Source organism: Rhipicephalus microplus, chromosome 5 (assembly GCF_043290135.1).
Source record: "Rhipicephalus microplus isolate Deutch F79 chromosome 5, USDA_Rmic, whole genome shotgun sequence".
Classification (NCBI taxonomy): Eukaryota; Metazoa; Arthropoda; class Arachnida; order Ixodida; family Ixodidae; genus Rhipicephalus; species Rhipicephalus microplus.
This window is the reverse complement of record NC_134704.1, coordinates 59148031-59163383: the sequence shown is the minus strand read 5'-3', so window position 1 is coordinate 59163383 and position 15353 is coordinate 59148031. Positions and strand designations below refer to the sequence as shown.

Below are 15353 nucleotides of genomic sequence, written 5' to 3'. Positions count from 1 at the left end.
CTAAATGTTTTGGTGAACAGAGCATTTTTGTCAGAAAAATTGATGCAGCATTTGTAAAGTTGTGAAATGATACAAAGTTAACAAACTATACAAAAAGTCACACTGAGTGACAGGCATGCTGCTTTGGTCCCATGACCTCATGACAAGCAGAAAATTGTCACAGCCATTTACACGAAAGAAATGAGCCATGATGCTCAATGAAGAGAAAATTAACAGGAGTACAACATTATGGAAAAGCACTGCAAGAGCATACCACTGTACTAGCACTACCATTGCTTAATTGTGTGCATTCGATGCTTACTAAGTATGTCTGTCACTCATGAATGGTGCCAATTTTACTGCATCTAATTGCAGTACACTAATACTGAAAGAAATTCACAGTGTAGTCTACTATTACTGTGTGATTTAACATGTACTCGTATTTTATATTTTTGAATTGAATACTCACGCTCCTACTTGCTGATAGTCAACTGAAAGTATGCTGATTACTAATGAATTGATGTCTATGTTCTCCACCCTGTCTCCTATGTTGTGAGGTATAGTTACCTGTAGGAAAAAATGAACAGTGAGCATTCATAGCACAAACTGTTGGATGAGGGAATAACATGCTCCTTTAATGATGTGCTAAGTTATTACACAACATGAATTCAGCCCACAAAACATTACAATGCTTTTAGTAACCCAGTTTTCGCAACCCCGAAGGACATTTTAAATAAACACCGTGAAATAAGCGCAACCTTGATTGATTGATATGTGGGGTTTAACGTCCCAAAACAACCATATGATTATGAGAGACTCCGTAGTGGAGAACTCTGGAAATTTCGACTACCTGTGGTTCTTTAAGAGACACCCAAATTTGAGCACACGAGCCTCCAACATTTCCGCCTCCATCCGAAATGGAGCCGCTGCAGCCGGGATTTGATCCCGCGACCAGCAGGTCAGCAGCTGAGTACTTTAGCCACTAGGCCACCGCGGCGTGGCGAAATAAGTGCAACCTTATGGCAGTAATTAAGCACAAGGACAAGGTTTCAACAGTGCTCAGCAGAATAGGATGCCATCAGTAGATTTATATGGCCCACTCTGGCTATGTTTCATGGTTTTGCAAATACAAAGGCTTGCACAATCAGAGAAATTAAGAGAAAGGTCATGTGCCTGTGATATTACAACTGCGAATTGTTGGTTTTTAATTTCAGAGCATCGAAAATGCACAAGTAAAAAGAGTTTTGTTATAAATTACCTGCAAATAAGCAGAGGTAATTAAGCGAACCAAAAAATTGTTTTTATTTCCTGATAACTTCATGAAGTGCGTGTTCCTTATAAAGCATATAAAGAGTTAAGCTTTTTTTCTTTTTTTTAAGTAGACGCCAATGAGTTATTCTCGTGCAATGCTACACTTTTAATGGACCGAGACACATCGCGACAGGTATGCCACAATAGTTCGATAAATGCAGCACCCTGACGCCAACTGGAAAAGTTAGTGACGAAGCTCTGCTCTTGAGATCACTCCGCTACCACCAACCGGTGAAACTTCACTTTCGCGTACAGCACAATCTCAGCTCGCACTGCTTATTGTGATCGGTTGAACATAGTGTAACTGTGTTTCTGCTAGTTTTTTTTTTGTTATTTTCGCTTGCATAACGACGAAACTAGCTACATAGGACGACGACACAAAGCGACAGGGGCGCTCACTCACGAGTGGCATGGGCCCGTGGACTTCGTTGCACTCGGCGATGAGAATAAAATCATTGTCTTCGTCGACGAAAGGGTTCTCTTCCTGCGAGAAGAGCATTCCGCTCCAGTCGTGTTGTATGGCCTGCTTGCTGACGGGATCGTCGTCGAAGTCGAGGAACACATCGGCATGTTGCTGCGCCTCCTCGTCTCGATTAACGTAAGCCCGGGCCTCGGAGTGGTGCCCCAGCATGCCAGGACCTGAGACAGTAACACCAGGGTGGATTTGTCGAGCAGCTGGGCACGTCGCCCACCTCTCAGCGCTCTCCGGTTTCGTGCTACCCGGTGTTTACTGCCACCGGAGGCCGTCGAACATGTCGGAACAACAGACCCGCCATCGCGCCCGCCCGCACTGTGTTTACACCTCGCGGTGCTGCCGGCGAACGAAGGCGCTTGTCAAATCGGTCCGGCACTTCAACGCGTGCCGGCTCTCCACTCAAGGCGCTCAGAGAGCGCACAGCTACCCTTACACACGGCCAGAGCCAGTCACTAACACATAGCGCTGTACTCCAGCATCGACACGGAAGGAGACGACGACGAAGTATAGAAGCCTACCAAACGTAAAGCAATATCTTCTTTCCGATAAAAGGGCGCGCAGATATAATTGAGGATTACGCGTTATAGAGTTGCCCACCGTCATAAAAACGGAGAAAATTCTCACGGATTGCGCGGAATCCCTCTTGGAGTCGGGTGGTGCGGTTGTCGTCGCTACCGTGGCGCTGATCCAATGGAAGCGACGCTCATATTCGACGTTGTTGTTGTTGTTGTTGTTGCCCCTTCGCACTGGCACATACCTTCGTTTTTCCGTTGTTGCGATCTCGTCTTCGTTAGCGCGCACCCTTACATTACACACAGAACACAACGTAATTTATTATTTAGTTAGGCTCAAGGACGGGCAAGTTGTCGGGCGTCACATCGAACGCTCGCTAAACAAAAACTGATCGACTCCGATTGAGATATCGAGACATGTGATCTGCGGTGTTGCCAGACCGTTTCGTGAAATCGGCTGAAGGCGGTAAACGCACACGTACGGCAATGCGTCGTTTCTTCCAGTAACGCAGTGACGTAAGAAGTTGTGGGTTAACTTCTCGAAACGATGTCATCAAAGACATCAACCCTATTCCTAATCAATGCACTGGTTATGACACTTAGAAACGAAAGCACCCAACGTGCGACATTGCATGCGCTGTGTCAGCGGACACGAGGTAAAAGATGGCAAGGTATTTATGGCTTTACGCATGCTTCGTTTTATGCGAATGTCGGGCTTCTTCTGGAGTGATGTAAACGCAAACTACCGCGTTTTCGATCTAAGACCAGCTTATACCAGGGTTTACAGAAATAGAAGCATGAGTATCGCTCCGGCGTCCACGGTAAGCCGACGGTTCTCCTCTGTATGCGTTCCATCAACGACAGTACGTAGCTTTCTGGCACAAAGACATGTGTCAGTGAGACAAAAGTTCTGATTCTCATTTTTTAATTATTTGAATCCCTACCTACCAATTCCTCAGGAGCGTAAAATATTTATTGCGTTCAACTAAGCAGTACAGCAATATCTTTCACCGTGACATGTTGAGCCAATCAGAATTTCAGAAATGGCGTAGCCATTAAGTGGACCCAACAGAGCTCTGAATTTGGTTCCATATTCTAGGACATCCACTTCCAGATATCTTGGTTATCTTTCACCAGATCCTTCGCCAGTAAGGTCTCAGGCACAAGCAATGTGAAATTGTTGTGTCCTTAAACTTTGCCTTCTGAGACATCTATATATGAGTTAATACTATGCTAGCTACTGTTGCAGGTTTTAGTTATATTCTTGTACTATCGTATGCTACCTATAAGGGTAGTTGGAGTGGATGAATATGCAAAATAAAAGCCAATGTTGTATCCGACGAAGTTCAACTGTTCTTTGTGCGTGCTGGTTTGACATGTGCTAATGAAATAGGGTGAGGGGCACCGATGGAAGAGCGCTTATTAAAGTGTTTACATCCTAGAAGACAAATTACTTAGCCTTTAGGACGAAGTGTTTTATCATATATAAGCACGGAGGAGCTTTGATTCAGTTGCCTTTGCCCTCTTTTCAGGAACCAACTTATAATATTCAGCATTAAGATTACCTATTATATTATGATCGAAGTTGCACATTAGTGAGATTGTACCATTACACACTCTACTATCTGGTGTGGTCTCGATAATTTTAACTAAACCCACTAAAAGAGAGAGTGTGCGTGCAAGTTCAACCAGACTCATGGGGAACAAAATTAATAGTTGGTCCATGCCTTCCGGTATAAAATAAAATACTATTACCTGGGGTGCTATTCCTAACATGTCAAGTTGTGTCGTATGTTGTCCAGTTCATCCTTTCTGGTTGACCCAGAGGGCCACCCTGATTTTCTGACTCGTCTAAAATGCGGCCAATACGCAGTTCTCTAATGGCGTGAACTTCTGCGGTGTCCATAATAGCATTTCAGGCCTGTTAACAGTTCTTTTTTTTTTTTTTGGACAAACTCCGCAAGCGCTTATGTAGCGCAGTGATTGTTGAAACGCATTGGTACTTAAAATTGATTAGCGCCGTCCAATTTTGTTTGATATGCATAATCAACATAAATTTTTTGCCTTTTCAAAATGTCTGCATGTGTCGACTGCGAAGAAATGCTTCTGGTGCCCGGAATTCTCGTTCTGCTCGCCGCATTTGCGCAATCCAAGAGTGACCCCGACCAGCTGCCACTAGGAATTAAGGTGAGCCGTCCGGTAATGAGAGATGTGAAAGCGACAAAATGGATAAATGCATAAATAAATAAACAGAGAAAGAAAAACATTTGAACATGTGTTAACCTTGCAAAAATGTACGTTTCCGAGTTTTTGATACATCCACAAATAGTCTCTCAAAACTTTTTGGATGTGCACTTATAATAATATGCCACTATATTGCCAGCGAGCAAGGTGACCTCTAACCATCGACTGTCAGCTTAAGAATGTGTTCGTGTCATGAGAAAGTGTTCGCAATCGCTAGTAATTCAAAATATTTCAGCAAAATCTTTCATTCTAGACAATTGCACACATTTATGTGAGAAGTGAGCGAGCGAAATTCCGTTTCGAAATGTGTACGAACAAACACGCGTTCAGAGTTTGCGTAACATAATGCGGAGCAAAATATTGTTTTGAAAAAGCAACGTACATTCTTCGAACATCGCGCGCGTCCTACGTGTTGCCGGTTTTAGATACCTTAAAATAGCAACAAGTAAAAAAAGCTTGTTAAGTCACCGTAATATAAAAGTACATTGAATATGATTTACCTACAGGAAGAGACGCATAATTTCAAAAAACAATGCAGTGTGGTCTTGGTGTGGTTTGGAAAACAGGCTGTAACTCGTAAACTATGGCGACAGCGAGATAAATCTTTTGATTGATATGTGCGGTTGAACGTCCCAAAACCACCATATGTATAAGAAAGATGCCGTATAGTGGAGGGCTCCAGAAATTTCGGCCATCCGGGGTTCTTTGACGTGAACCCAAATCTGAGCACACGGGCCTACAGCATTTCCGCCTCCATCGGAAAGGTAGCTGCCGCAGCCGGGATTCGATACCGCGACCTGCGGGTTATATTCAGGTAAGGTTAATTTTGCGTAGCAACATGGCTTTATACCATCATGTCAAACGCATTTTAAGCAGTTGTACGCAAGAATATTATTATTTCATAGTATTACCTAACTTCAGAAGCGTTATTGCGAAATCACTGCGGTGGTCTAGTGGCTATCATGTTCGACTGCAGATTCGAAGGTCGTGGGATCGAATCCCGACCACGGCGACCGCACTTCAACGGAGATAAAATGACCGAGGCTCATGAGCTTAGACTTAGGTGCACGTTAAAGAATTAAACAACCGCGCGTGTTGGACATTCCCCGAACCCTCTTGTACAGTATCTCAAAAATCAGATCTTGGTTTTGGGACATAAAACGCTGACAGTTGTTATTATTTGCAAATATCACTGGACCCTAAACGACGCTCCGCAACTTGAATTCACTACGAACAATTTCGTGTCACTTCAAGATTCCATCTTCGCCTGAGGCTTTGTCCTGTTTGGGTTTCACGAAGGATCGTATGTTGGAAGGCCGTGTTTTGGGCGTGCCGCGGTATGCACTATGCGTCGCGTAAGCTGAAATGGGCGCTGAAATTCATGCTGACCCTAGTGAATCCCGTACACCAGTGGCTTCGTGTCCCCTACACGCATCATCGCTTTGCCCCAATCTCTACAAATGGGGGACCTGTGCCTCTGCAGATGGATGCAAGTATGTGTCGAATCGGCATGCTACAGCAAGCATGGCTTTTGTACAACACGCAAGTAACCTGATTATGAAAGTAATAATGAGCAAATGTGAACTAGTAATGAAATCATACAATGACTACTTGCCTAAGTTAACTAGATAATAGTTTGATTACAAATGAACAAGGGAGCTAAACAACCTGTTGGCTAACTATATGTAACCATCATTGGTTTTATTTTATAAAGCAAAAAAAAAAAACAACGAACACTGCATGAAAAATTAGCGCCTTTATATTTCCCAAAATTCGACTGGCATGTCAAGCTAAACGAATGCAGATAAATTCACGAAAGACAGATAAACTATCTAATACAAAATGCGTTGCAGCGGTGATATTTATGTATATTTGAGGAGTTATGTCAGTATTCAAGCTTACATCGGATTCTTGACGGTCGTCCATGGTTGCAGAAGAACCTCAGCATTCCAAACTTGGTTTCCAGCAGAAAGCCCGCGTGAAATCGTCGTGTTCGATTGCTTCTGCATAGCAGCGCGCACAACAGTGGTACGAATGCAAACGTCTTGAGATAAAGGGCGAAATTCCAGATAGGTGGCTCGCTGGGGCTCCGTCACTTATCACTTATCGTTGTTGGTTCTTACAAATACCATTAACTAATCGCTTATTTAAAAAAACAAAAGAAAATCTTCCGTCACTGCCACCTCTCAGCATTTACGCTGGCTGACGGGGACGTGTAAGCAGAATTTTTCCGAGGATGGGGGGGGGGGGGGGTCCATTACCTTTACATGAAGTGGGAGCCGGGCAGGTAAACAGTCATTTCGGGCTCTGCATACCATGGCAAAAAAAGAACGGTGGGGGTGAGGTGGGGGAGATAGGCACGGGCCGAGTGTGCCACTACCTGGCTACGCCACTGCTGGGTGACTTCTGAGATAATCTAAGTACATGACATAGAAGAAGCGATGTAAATCATATGGCCTTTTTAAAACTGTTGCTACACACATCCGTACGCAATCAAACGTTAACTATGTATACGAATACATGGAGGCGTTGTATATAGCTGTTAATTCAACTGTAGTAATTTAACGAAAAATTCAAATGGCCGAAGAGAACATGCAACTTGCCGCAGGTGTCGACTGAACCAACAACCCTCGCATACGCGTGCCATGCGAATGTTTATTGACTTAATTATTAGTGCGGCACCCCGCCGCGGTGGTCTAGTGGCTAAGGTACTCGGCTGCCAACCCGCAGGGCGTGGGTTCGAATCCCGGCTGCGGCGGCTGCATTTCCGATGGAGGCGGAAATGTTGTAGGCCCGTGTGCTCAGATTTGGGTGCACGTTAAAGAACCCCAGGTGGTCTAAATTTCCGGAGCCCTCCACTACGGCGTCTCTCATAATCATATAGTGGTTTTGGGACGTTAAACCCCACATATCAATCAATTATTAGTTCGGCACCAGCCTGTGAATACCATGTGCCGAATGACACCATCTGGGAAGGAGAGTTTTCAACAGACACTTCAAACGGGCTTGTTGAAATAATAATGTGTGGGTGTCACAAACGATTGCAATTTTCGTTTCGCCCGCGCGCCCCATCGTCCAAGGAAGGACGCTTTTGTAACTTAGAAGTGTGGCTGCTTGGGCTAGTTGGTATGGCATGCCAATAGTTATAGCGCGAGAACAAAATGACGACACAGAGACAAGAAGGACACGTGTCTGACATTATCTGGCGTCCACGAGATAATGTCACGCACTTCGGGTGAGGCCCCTACGATCGAACATCGGCGTGCGGCAGACTCGCAGGCTTCCACTTTATGCTTCGGCCTGCGACACCTGAAAGGCCTCGAAGTGGCACATCTCAAATTTATTTGCAGGTCGGTCGACCCGTGTGGGGTTGCACGAGGGGTGATGTATGGGTCTGACTGGCGTACTTGTAGAGCAGACACGGAGACTTGCTTAAACACAAACGAGCATTTAATGAACACAAGGGCAATAGCAAGGATATTACGAAAGTTAACTTAAGAGGAAACAACAAATGTTCGCGCGACGGAAAAGAACAGCTAAAAAACAAACTATTCTTCAAATGAACATTACAACAGGTACAGACATAACACAAATACGCCGAATGTTAATAAAATAACAACATGATGAAACAACAGAAGATACCAATAAAATTTACGAGAAAAAGCTCAGGCTCGTGCTTCTGAATTGCCACGTGCGTCGCAGCGCACACAAGTATACACTTTTCGAAAGAGCTGGTTATAATACAATTATGTATACAGTTTTTTTTAAGTCACAATAAAAAATTCCATCCGGACCAGGCCAGCTCTTGGTACACGTAGGGCAGTTGACGTGGTGTCGCTGAAGATCTCGCCAGCTTAGTAGACGACGAGGGTGCCCGGTATGGCCGCCGCCTCAATACGTTGCGCGGGTCACTCTATGCTCGCCGCCTACCCAAGACTCGCGACCCCGACGACCGCACTTGTTGCTGGCTGCACGTCAACTGCCGATTTTCATGCAGTCCAAACTCCTTTGGGACGTCCCGTTCTCTCTGGAGGTCATTTCTTTTTCCTCGAACACATGTTTCTCCTTTCGATACAGGTGTAGGGAAGACGCAGCTTGCGGCCTGAATGTCCAACGAGACGGAATGTCCATCGAGACGGAATGTCCATCGAGACGGAATGTCCAATAGTGGACATTCCGTCCCGGTTGGACATTCAGTCTCGGTTGAACATTCAGGCTCGTTGGACACTCAGTCTCGCCCGTCACGTGACCCATTGGACATTCCGTCTCGTTAGACATTCCGTCTCGTTGGACATTCAGGCTCTGAATCGGAAGACGCGGCGGCGCCGCCGCTGCGTCGCCAGTTGCCGGATGTCATCTTCCCAAAACAAAAGCGTCCTTCCTTGGACGATGGGGCGCGCGGGCGAAACGAAAATTGCAGTCATTTGTGACAGTGGGTTTTTACGTCCCAAAGCCACGATAAGATGATGAGAGATTCCATATTGGAGGGCTGCAGAAATTATGACCATCTCGTGTTCTTTAACGTATACACCGACATCGCGCAAACTGCACGGGCTTCTACCATTTCGCCTCCATTGAAATGTGACCGTGGCAGCCAGGTTCGAACCCGCGACCTTCGAGTCAGCAGCCGAGGGCTTGTTAGTATTGATCCAACGTTGTAAGTAGCGCGAAACTCATCCAAGGACAGGTTCAAAGACGACAACCTACAAGTGATTTTGCTCTGTATGCTTATTTAGTAAGTGTTTCGCGCTGCAAATGATGAATGCTCAACGTTCGCCGCTGTGGCTGTACTAGTGGCCCTTGCTAATGATCCCGAGGTTATGCCGTATAGTGCCTATAGAATACATACCCTATCCGCCACCAGGATACTGCTGGTAGTGCGCAGCACGCTTAAAGGCTGGCGCGCCACTTCTCACGGTGAGGGTCCTCAATGCGCGCGCCCTCCTTTGCCGCAAGGGGGCGCGCGCATCGAGGAACACGAGGATCAGTCCAGGACTGATGCTCGCTGCTCTCACTTCGGGACAGAGAGGCCAAACTCCTCTGCCGCCGCACATGCCATCTGGACAGCACCGAGTTGGTCCACCAACGTTTGAAGTTTGAAGTTTGAAGTTTATTTTATCACAGTGTTTCACCACGTGCATCGAGGAACCCTAGGGTGAACAGTAATGGCGGCGAATTCTGCAAAGTGACGCGCTGGCGGACCAACTTGGGGCTGCCCAGAGGGCACGTGCGGTGGCAGAGGGGCTTGGCCTCTCTGTCCCGATGTGGGAGCAGCCAGTATCAGTCCTAAACTGATCCTCAGGACCTTATTAAAATTCTTCAGACCGTATACCATACCAAATTTAGAGGCTGTAAAAAGCTTGCTGTAGGCTTTCTCCGCATGGAAGTGTTGGCCACAGCAAACGTTTATAATATATTTTCATGTGCTTCCTAAATGTGCATAAATGCTCACGATTCGTGTCAATCGATAGCGCGGCTGCCGCCGACGTCACTGTGTAAGAAGCATAATGAAAGATTTAGTGACTTCAAGCCACATTAGTATAACTTGCAATGAGCGGGGATTCACATGTACACTGCATGCACCAGGCAAGCCAAGAGAATATCAGCTGTGAAATACTCTTCTTTTTTTTTCTGAGCTTGTGTTCGAAGTAGCCAATTTTGCTCGCATTTTGCAAAGTACTTTGCATAATCACGTGATCCCGCGAAAATGACAATAAATAAGTTTAGTTTTTTTTTTTTTTTTGCACGCCTCTTGCTTTAGCATCAGCTTTCCGCAGCCGTAAACATGAGAAACCGGATAATTTCTGTGGCAGAAACCTGATGCACTGTGAGAGAAGCTGGTGTAAGTTCTCGGCGGCGGCATAGTTATGAATGCGTTGCATTCAAGTTAAAACATGTTTTCGCCATGGTCGCTTAAGCGAAAACATAGAAGCTCGTCTCTAATTGTGGTTGCACGAAGAGTCAAAGATGTCGATACCATCGTCCGGTAACTCGGTAGTCTCGAAACATCTCATGCGTGTACCAAGACTACCGTAAACCTTATTCTTCTATATTAGAGACTTTCAGTGAGTGTTGAAGGCCTTCAGACATGTTGATCGCGTCCTTGCGAGAGCAGACAGTGTAGCATTGCGAGCGTCACAGCTCCATGGATCCACGTGTTCAAGCTTCCGTCGCAGGACGTCAGTGTCGAACTAGACGCCCAGATACCGATACTGAAAGTCGTTCACATAAATAAGGCGATATTAAAACTATTTAGCGAGAATACACTAATCTTGGAATGTGTATGATGCTTTTTGGAGCAAGGAAGATCGTTTGCAACGAATAACACGAAAGCCACGAATTTGATGACACCAACCTTTAAGGTGAAAGCCGTGGGTTGGGAAAGGAGGCAAGTTTTCGTCCTCATGTCAATTCTTACAGCGAAAGCTGATATGGCTATAGAGAAACGAAAAAACCGTCCGGCAACGGTGTCATAAGCGCTCTCCAATGGTTTTGTTATCAGTTACGTCATTGCCAAGCACGCGCGTCATTGGCTGCGTTGCGAGTGATGGTGTGTCTGATCTCATTAAGCGAAATGTGTGTCTAATCTCAGTAAGAAGCACAAACATGTAACCAGTAATTGTGAAATGCTTCAGTGCCACGTCGGGTTGGGAATCCACTGCTAAACACCGGAGTCACACGCTTCAGCTTTCATTGGTTAGCCATTTGTACAGAGTGCTTCGGAGGCAATTGTTTTTTTATTTCCCAATTTCCACACCTCAATTCTAAACTGAAATAACGCTTTCGAATGCTATTTCTGGCTTGGTATGATTCTGTACAGCTAAAAAACCTATTAGCCTGCAATGTCAACAGTTTTTAAGTTTTGTTCAAGTTTTATTCGAAATGCGTGATGAGTGAATGAGAAGGGCTTACAGTGTGGATAGTATAATGGTTAACCCGTGTCACACCCTCCACTGCACTTTTAGGGACACGGTATCATGGACCTGCACAAAGGGGACACTGCTCTTGTATTCTGTGAGTATTGTATTGTATTCTCTTGTATTTCAGCCGCAAAGGACTGCTCAACAGCTTGAACGCGTTGTGAACGTGCCACTGCATGTTACGAATTCCGCACTGTCTCTATTAGGTTGCATTGCAGTGATTTGACGCAGCCTTTCAAAGTGCAAGATTTGTTGTTATGATTTTCGTACTCTTTTTTTTCTGCTGTAACCTCTTCAAAGGCAGCTTAGAAGCGCGTTTATTTCAACCGAAGCGAAAAACACAAGAAAAATAATTAACTGAAAATGCAAAAAAGCAAGAAGCACTTTCTTAGTAATAATTATTTATTTATTTATTTATTTAAACTTACGTTAACCGGTTAGACATGATTCCGTGGGAGCCCGCAAGAAAATATCAATAGCATCCCTATACAAGAGATATAACGTTCAAAGAACTCTTAAACTTGTAGTAACGTAGTCAAACAAACGATAGGACTGAAGAACATTCGAGGTGTGACCCTGCAGATTAACAATTACGTCGTTCTTTTGGGTTTTGTCTTGCATCACATTTAAACATCCCGCCTAATTCGGCCAGATATCGTATTTTCAGTGCTGCATTTGCTTTGCGGTAGATGGCACCACTCGGCCGTTTCAAAGCTCAGTAAGGGAAATTCACTCGTCGGCGTAAGCTTGGCATGGAAGCGTATTCACAGCGCAAAGAAAAAAAAATGACATGGGGTAATGCTAAACTTTCTTTTGACTAATGTAACGTGAAGTAAAGAAGTGGAGATAAGAATACTACAGATATTAAAACAAGGAAATTGAGGGACTTTGCTGCAATTCCGTCTCAAGGACGTTGCTCCTACCACCGGCACTACCACCATCATCTTCATGACCGTCGTCATCATCATCAACTGTAACTGCCACTAAAGGGGAGAACTCTAACGGAAGCGTGCCAGATAGCGTGCCAGGTAGCTGTCAGAAATACTTGATATGTAATGCTAAGGTAGAAAGAAATTGCCAAGTTTCAGATTTCAATACTTGTAAGATTCTATAACATAAATCATTTAATCACCTTCAGCGTGACAGCATGACTATGGACAAAGATTATGTGAATGCACTGCACCTTGTTTCTCTCATATGAGTGTAACTTAATTTAACAAAATAGATAGATAGATAGATAGATAGATAGATAGATAGATAGATAGATAGATAGATAGATAGATAGATAGATAGATAGATAGATAGATAGATAGATAGATAGATAGATAGATAGATAGATAGATAGATACCTGTCACCTTTTAGTTTCCCTCCCCCCCTTCTTTTTTCTGGATATGCACAAGCGCATTGAGCACCACCAACCATACTCAAGGCAGTCTAATCGCCAACCGATTTCTCAATGTGCCCGACCCTCAGATCCTTCAGTAAATTCTCAAGCAGCGGGCTTTTTTTTTCCTTGTTTTTTTTTCTTTCTTGTTGCTGGAAACTCGGTGTGTCTAATCGTGAATCAACGCAGGGTAGCCTGGTTACTCCTTCTGTAATACTTTTGTCAAAGCACGTTTAACCAAAGCCACTATATCTCAACTCTTGCAGCGGGGCGACTTTATGGGCCGCCTGAATTTGTGCAGTTAATCTGAGCTCGCGTGCACAGGCTCTTGATACTGTGCATGGCGTTTCACGCTCAATTGGCTTATAAGCTATAGCGTGAAAAAGGACAAGAGAGAGGGAGAGAGAAAGAGGCCGACATCTGCAAGTTTTATATAAAATATGTTATTGGTGCCGTCGTTCTCTATACTCATCGCCGTCGGTTTTTCATTTTGAGAAAGGGAGAAAATTGCAAAAAGAAGGGACATATTTATTTGCACTGATAGTATATCAGAGTGGTACGCATAGCCTTCAATAATTGTTATATAATTAATTTAATGAAAAAAGGCCAAGTGAATGAATGAACGCGGCGTTTGTTGACAAAACTGGTATCATGATTTTGAGTACAATTTCTAAGTGGAGAGTACGGTTTTCATTCGTGCATTCGGTTTGATGAGCTAATGATGTCTGAGTGTTTATGAACCTGCGAAACGGAAGAACACGCACCCATGGATGCTTTGCTTTTGGGGTGTTCTAGAACAGACGGTCCGAAACCAATTCGGAATAACCTGTTACACACGGCACGCATCATATCGTTGTTTGGAACGTAAAGCTTCATAACTAAAATATTTTTAACATCTGATTAGCGGTGTGACTTTTCCCTGCGATGACAGCAGTGCACATACGCTTGAGGGTTAAGATAAGAACGAAGTATAGCTTCAGTGACGCTTCGTGAACACTGCCCACACAAAGAATACACGACAAGTATTGGCTATATAGCTTTTGCTTTAGAGTTTCCGTACTATTTCAAAGTGACTTAACCGTTCCTCGCGCAGACGTGACGGTGAGCAACCTAGGCCACGACCCCCTCTCCCTATCTCTCGTGAGCCGCTCGTGTTGCCAGCAAGTTGCACCGGGAGACGTCGACTGTGACGTAAGTCAAACAGCTATTCAAAGCACATTCGAATGCCTTACTGTAAGGTCTGTATAAATATAGTGCACGTCGGTAAACGAGACTTGTCTATCCTTACTAACCTACATTAATCAATAAAAATATAAAACAGCGCTTCAACACAGGGCGCAGGAAAGGAGAGTCACACACGGGGCAGTGTGTGTCAGCGCCGAGTGTGTCTCTTCTCTCCTGTATTGAAGCACTGTTTCATATTTTCATCACGGAACCTCACCAACTCATTCAATCTGCTTGTCTTCTTCAGGTTAACCTCTAACCGCTGTTGATTCCTACGATTGACGGTAATGGCGTCAGCTTGCTAGAACTTATAGGAAAATACGGAGGTATACCGCAGTCTTGAGCGGGGTAACAGCCGTGTGTGCTTTGTGAGTCTTGTAACGGTATTCACGATTTTATTTTTGTTCATCGCATACGCTTTTTAAACGTTGTGGCATCACCATTATGCCGTCAATTAGTCGTTCCGGGCCCGGCGTCCCAGCCACTTTTGTGACCGTTCCAAATGTATCCGAAGAAAAAAATCGGGCTGATGTAGTGCATCGGAAACAGTGAATTGCAAGGATATTTTGTAGAGAAAACTATGTCTGGTCATGCGGCAGCCTTCCAAATGTCACATATGTTTTCTTGGTGTTCTTTGTAAAAACATTTATTCTGAAAGAATCGTTTCTTGTTTCAATACCAAATTACGTAACTATAGGTCAACGGGGAACTTCAAAGATTGTTTCTTCCTTAAAAAAGAAATGTAATGATGAAACTTGACATGTGAGAACTACTTATTTGCTTCCGATTGACGTGTACAGATGATATTTAGTTGGAGCATCATCGTGTGTAAACTGTGGGTCAGTGTGGACATAGTGATGATTTTCTCAAATTTGAATTTTTTTTGTCACAAAATTTAGAAAATATAGAAGCGGTGATCTGAAGATACCTTTAACGTGGAAAATACCGTTAATTTTGTAAGTGTTTGTTACCGAGATATCTATACATGAATCGACGTTACACTGGAGAAATGAAAACATAGAACATTTTCGTGAAATTTTTGAGTGGCATATACGGGGGAAAATTTTTCAGTATTGCTGTTCATCTTCAAGCACTTTACACTGGGGTCCACGGCCCGCAGGGCAGTATTATGCAGCGCCGACACAACGCCATAACAGGGAGAGAGAACAGAATGTTTTTATTTTCTAACATCATTATTGGGGGTTCTTCAGGCGAAAAGCCATAATACATCTGGAATGTGCCTGAAGGCACTCGCATGGCAGAAGTTACAATGAAAACCGGCATACATATACATGTTCAGCAT

The 15353-nt window shown here is 44.2% G+C and overlaps 2 protein-coding genes across 12 annotated transcripts in view; one reads left to right on the top strand and one right to left on the bottom strand.

The window, feature by feature from the left end:
- The window catches only part of LOC119174494 (uncharacterized), a 38526-nt gene extending 35833 nt beyond the window's left edge, over positions 1-2693 (bottom strand). For all 10 annotated transcript variants that reach the window (XM_075895539.1, XM_075895541.1, XM_037425417.2 and 7 more), the window contains exons 1-3: positions 2390-2693; positions 1694-1929; positions 449-546 (exon numbers count right to left, since the gene is read on the bottom strand). In XM_075895539.1, coding sequence (XP_075751654.1) covers positions 449-546; positions 1694-1921 — 326 coding nt within the window. In that variant the 5' untranslated portion in view covers positions 1922-1929; positions 2390-2693. The remainder of the gene's footprint in view (positions 1-448; positions 547-1693; positions 1930-2389) is intronic.
- A 61-nt stretch (positions 2694-2754) lies between these two features.
- The window catches only part of LOC119173849 (uncharacterized), a 31357-nt gene continuing 18758 nt past the window's right edge, over positions 2755-15353 (top strand). The window contains exons 1-4 of one of the 2 annotated variants that reach the window (XM_075895545.1): positions 2755-2948; positions 4376-4464; positions 11487-11535; positions 13920-14017. In XM_075895545.1, coding sequence (XP_075751660.1) covers positions 2825-2948; positions 4376-4464; positions 11487-11535; positions 13920-14017 — 360 coding nt within the window. In that variant the 5' untranslated portion in view covers positions 2755-2824. Of the gene's footprint in view, positions 3099-4375; positions 4465-11486; positions 11536-13919; positions 14018-15353 lie in introns of both variants that reach the window. The other variant, XM_075895546.1, reaches the window with a different exon arrangement.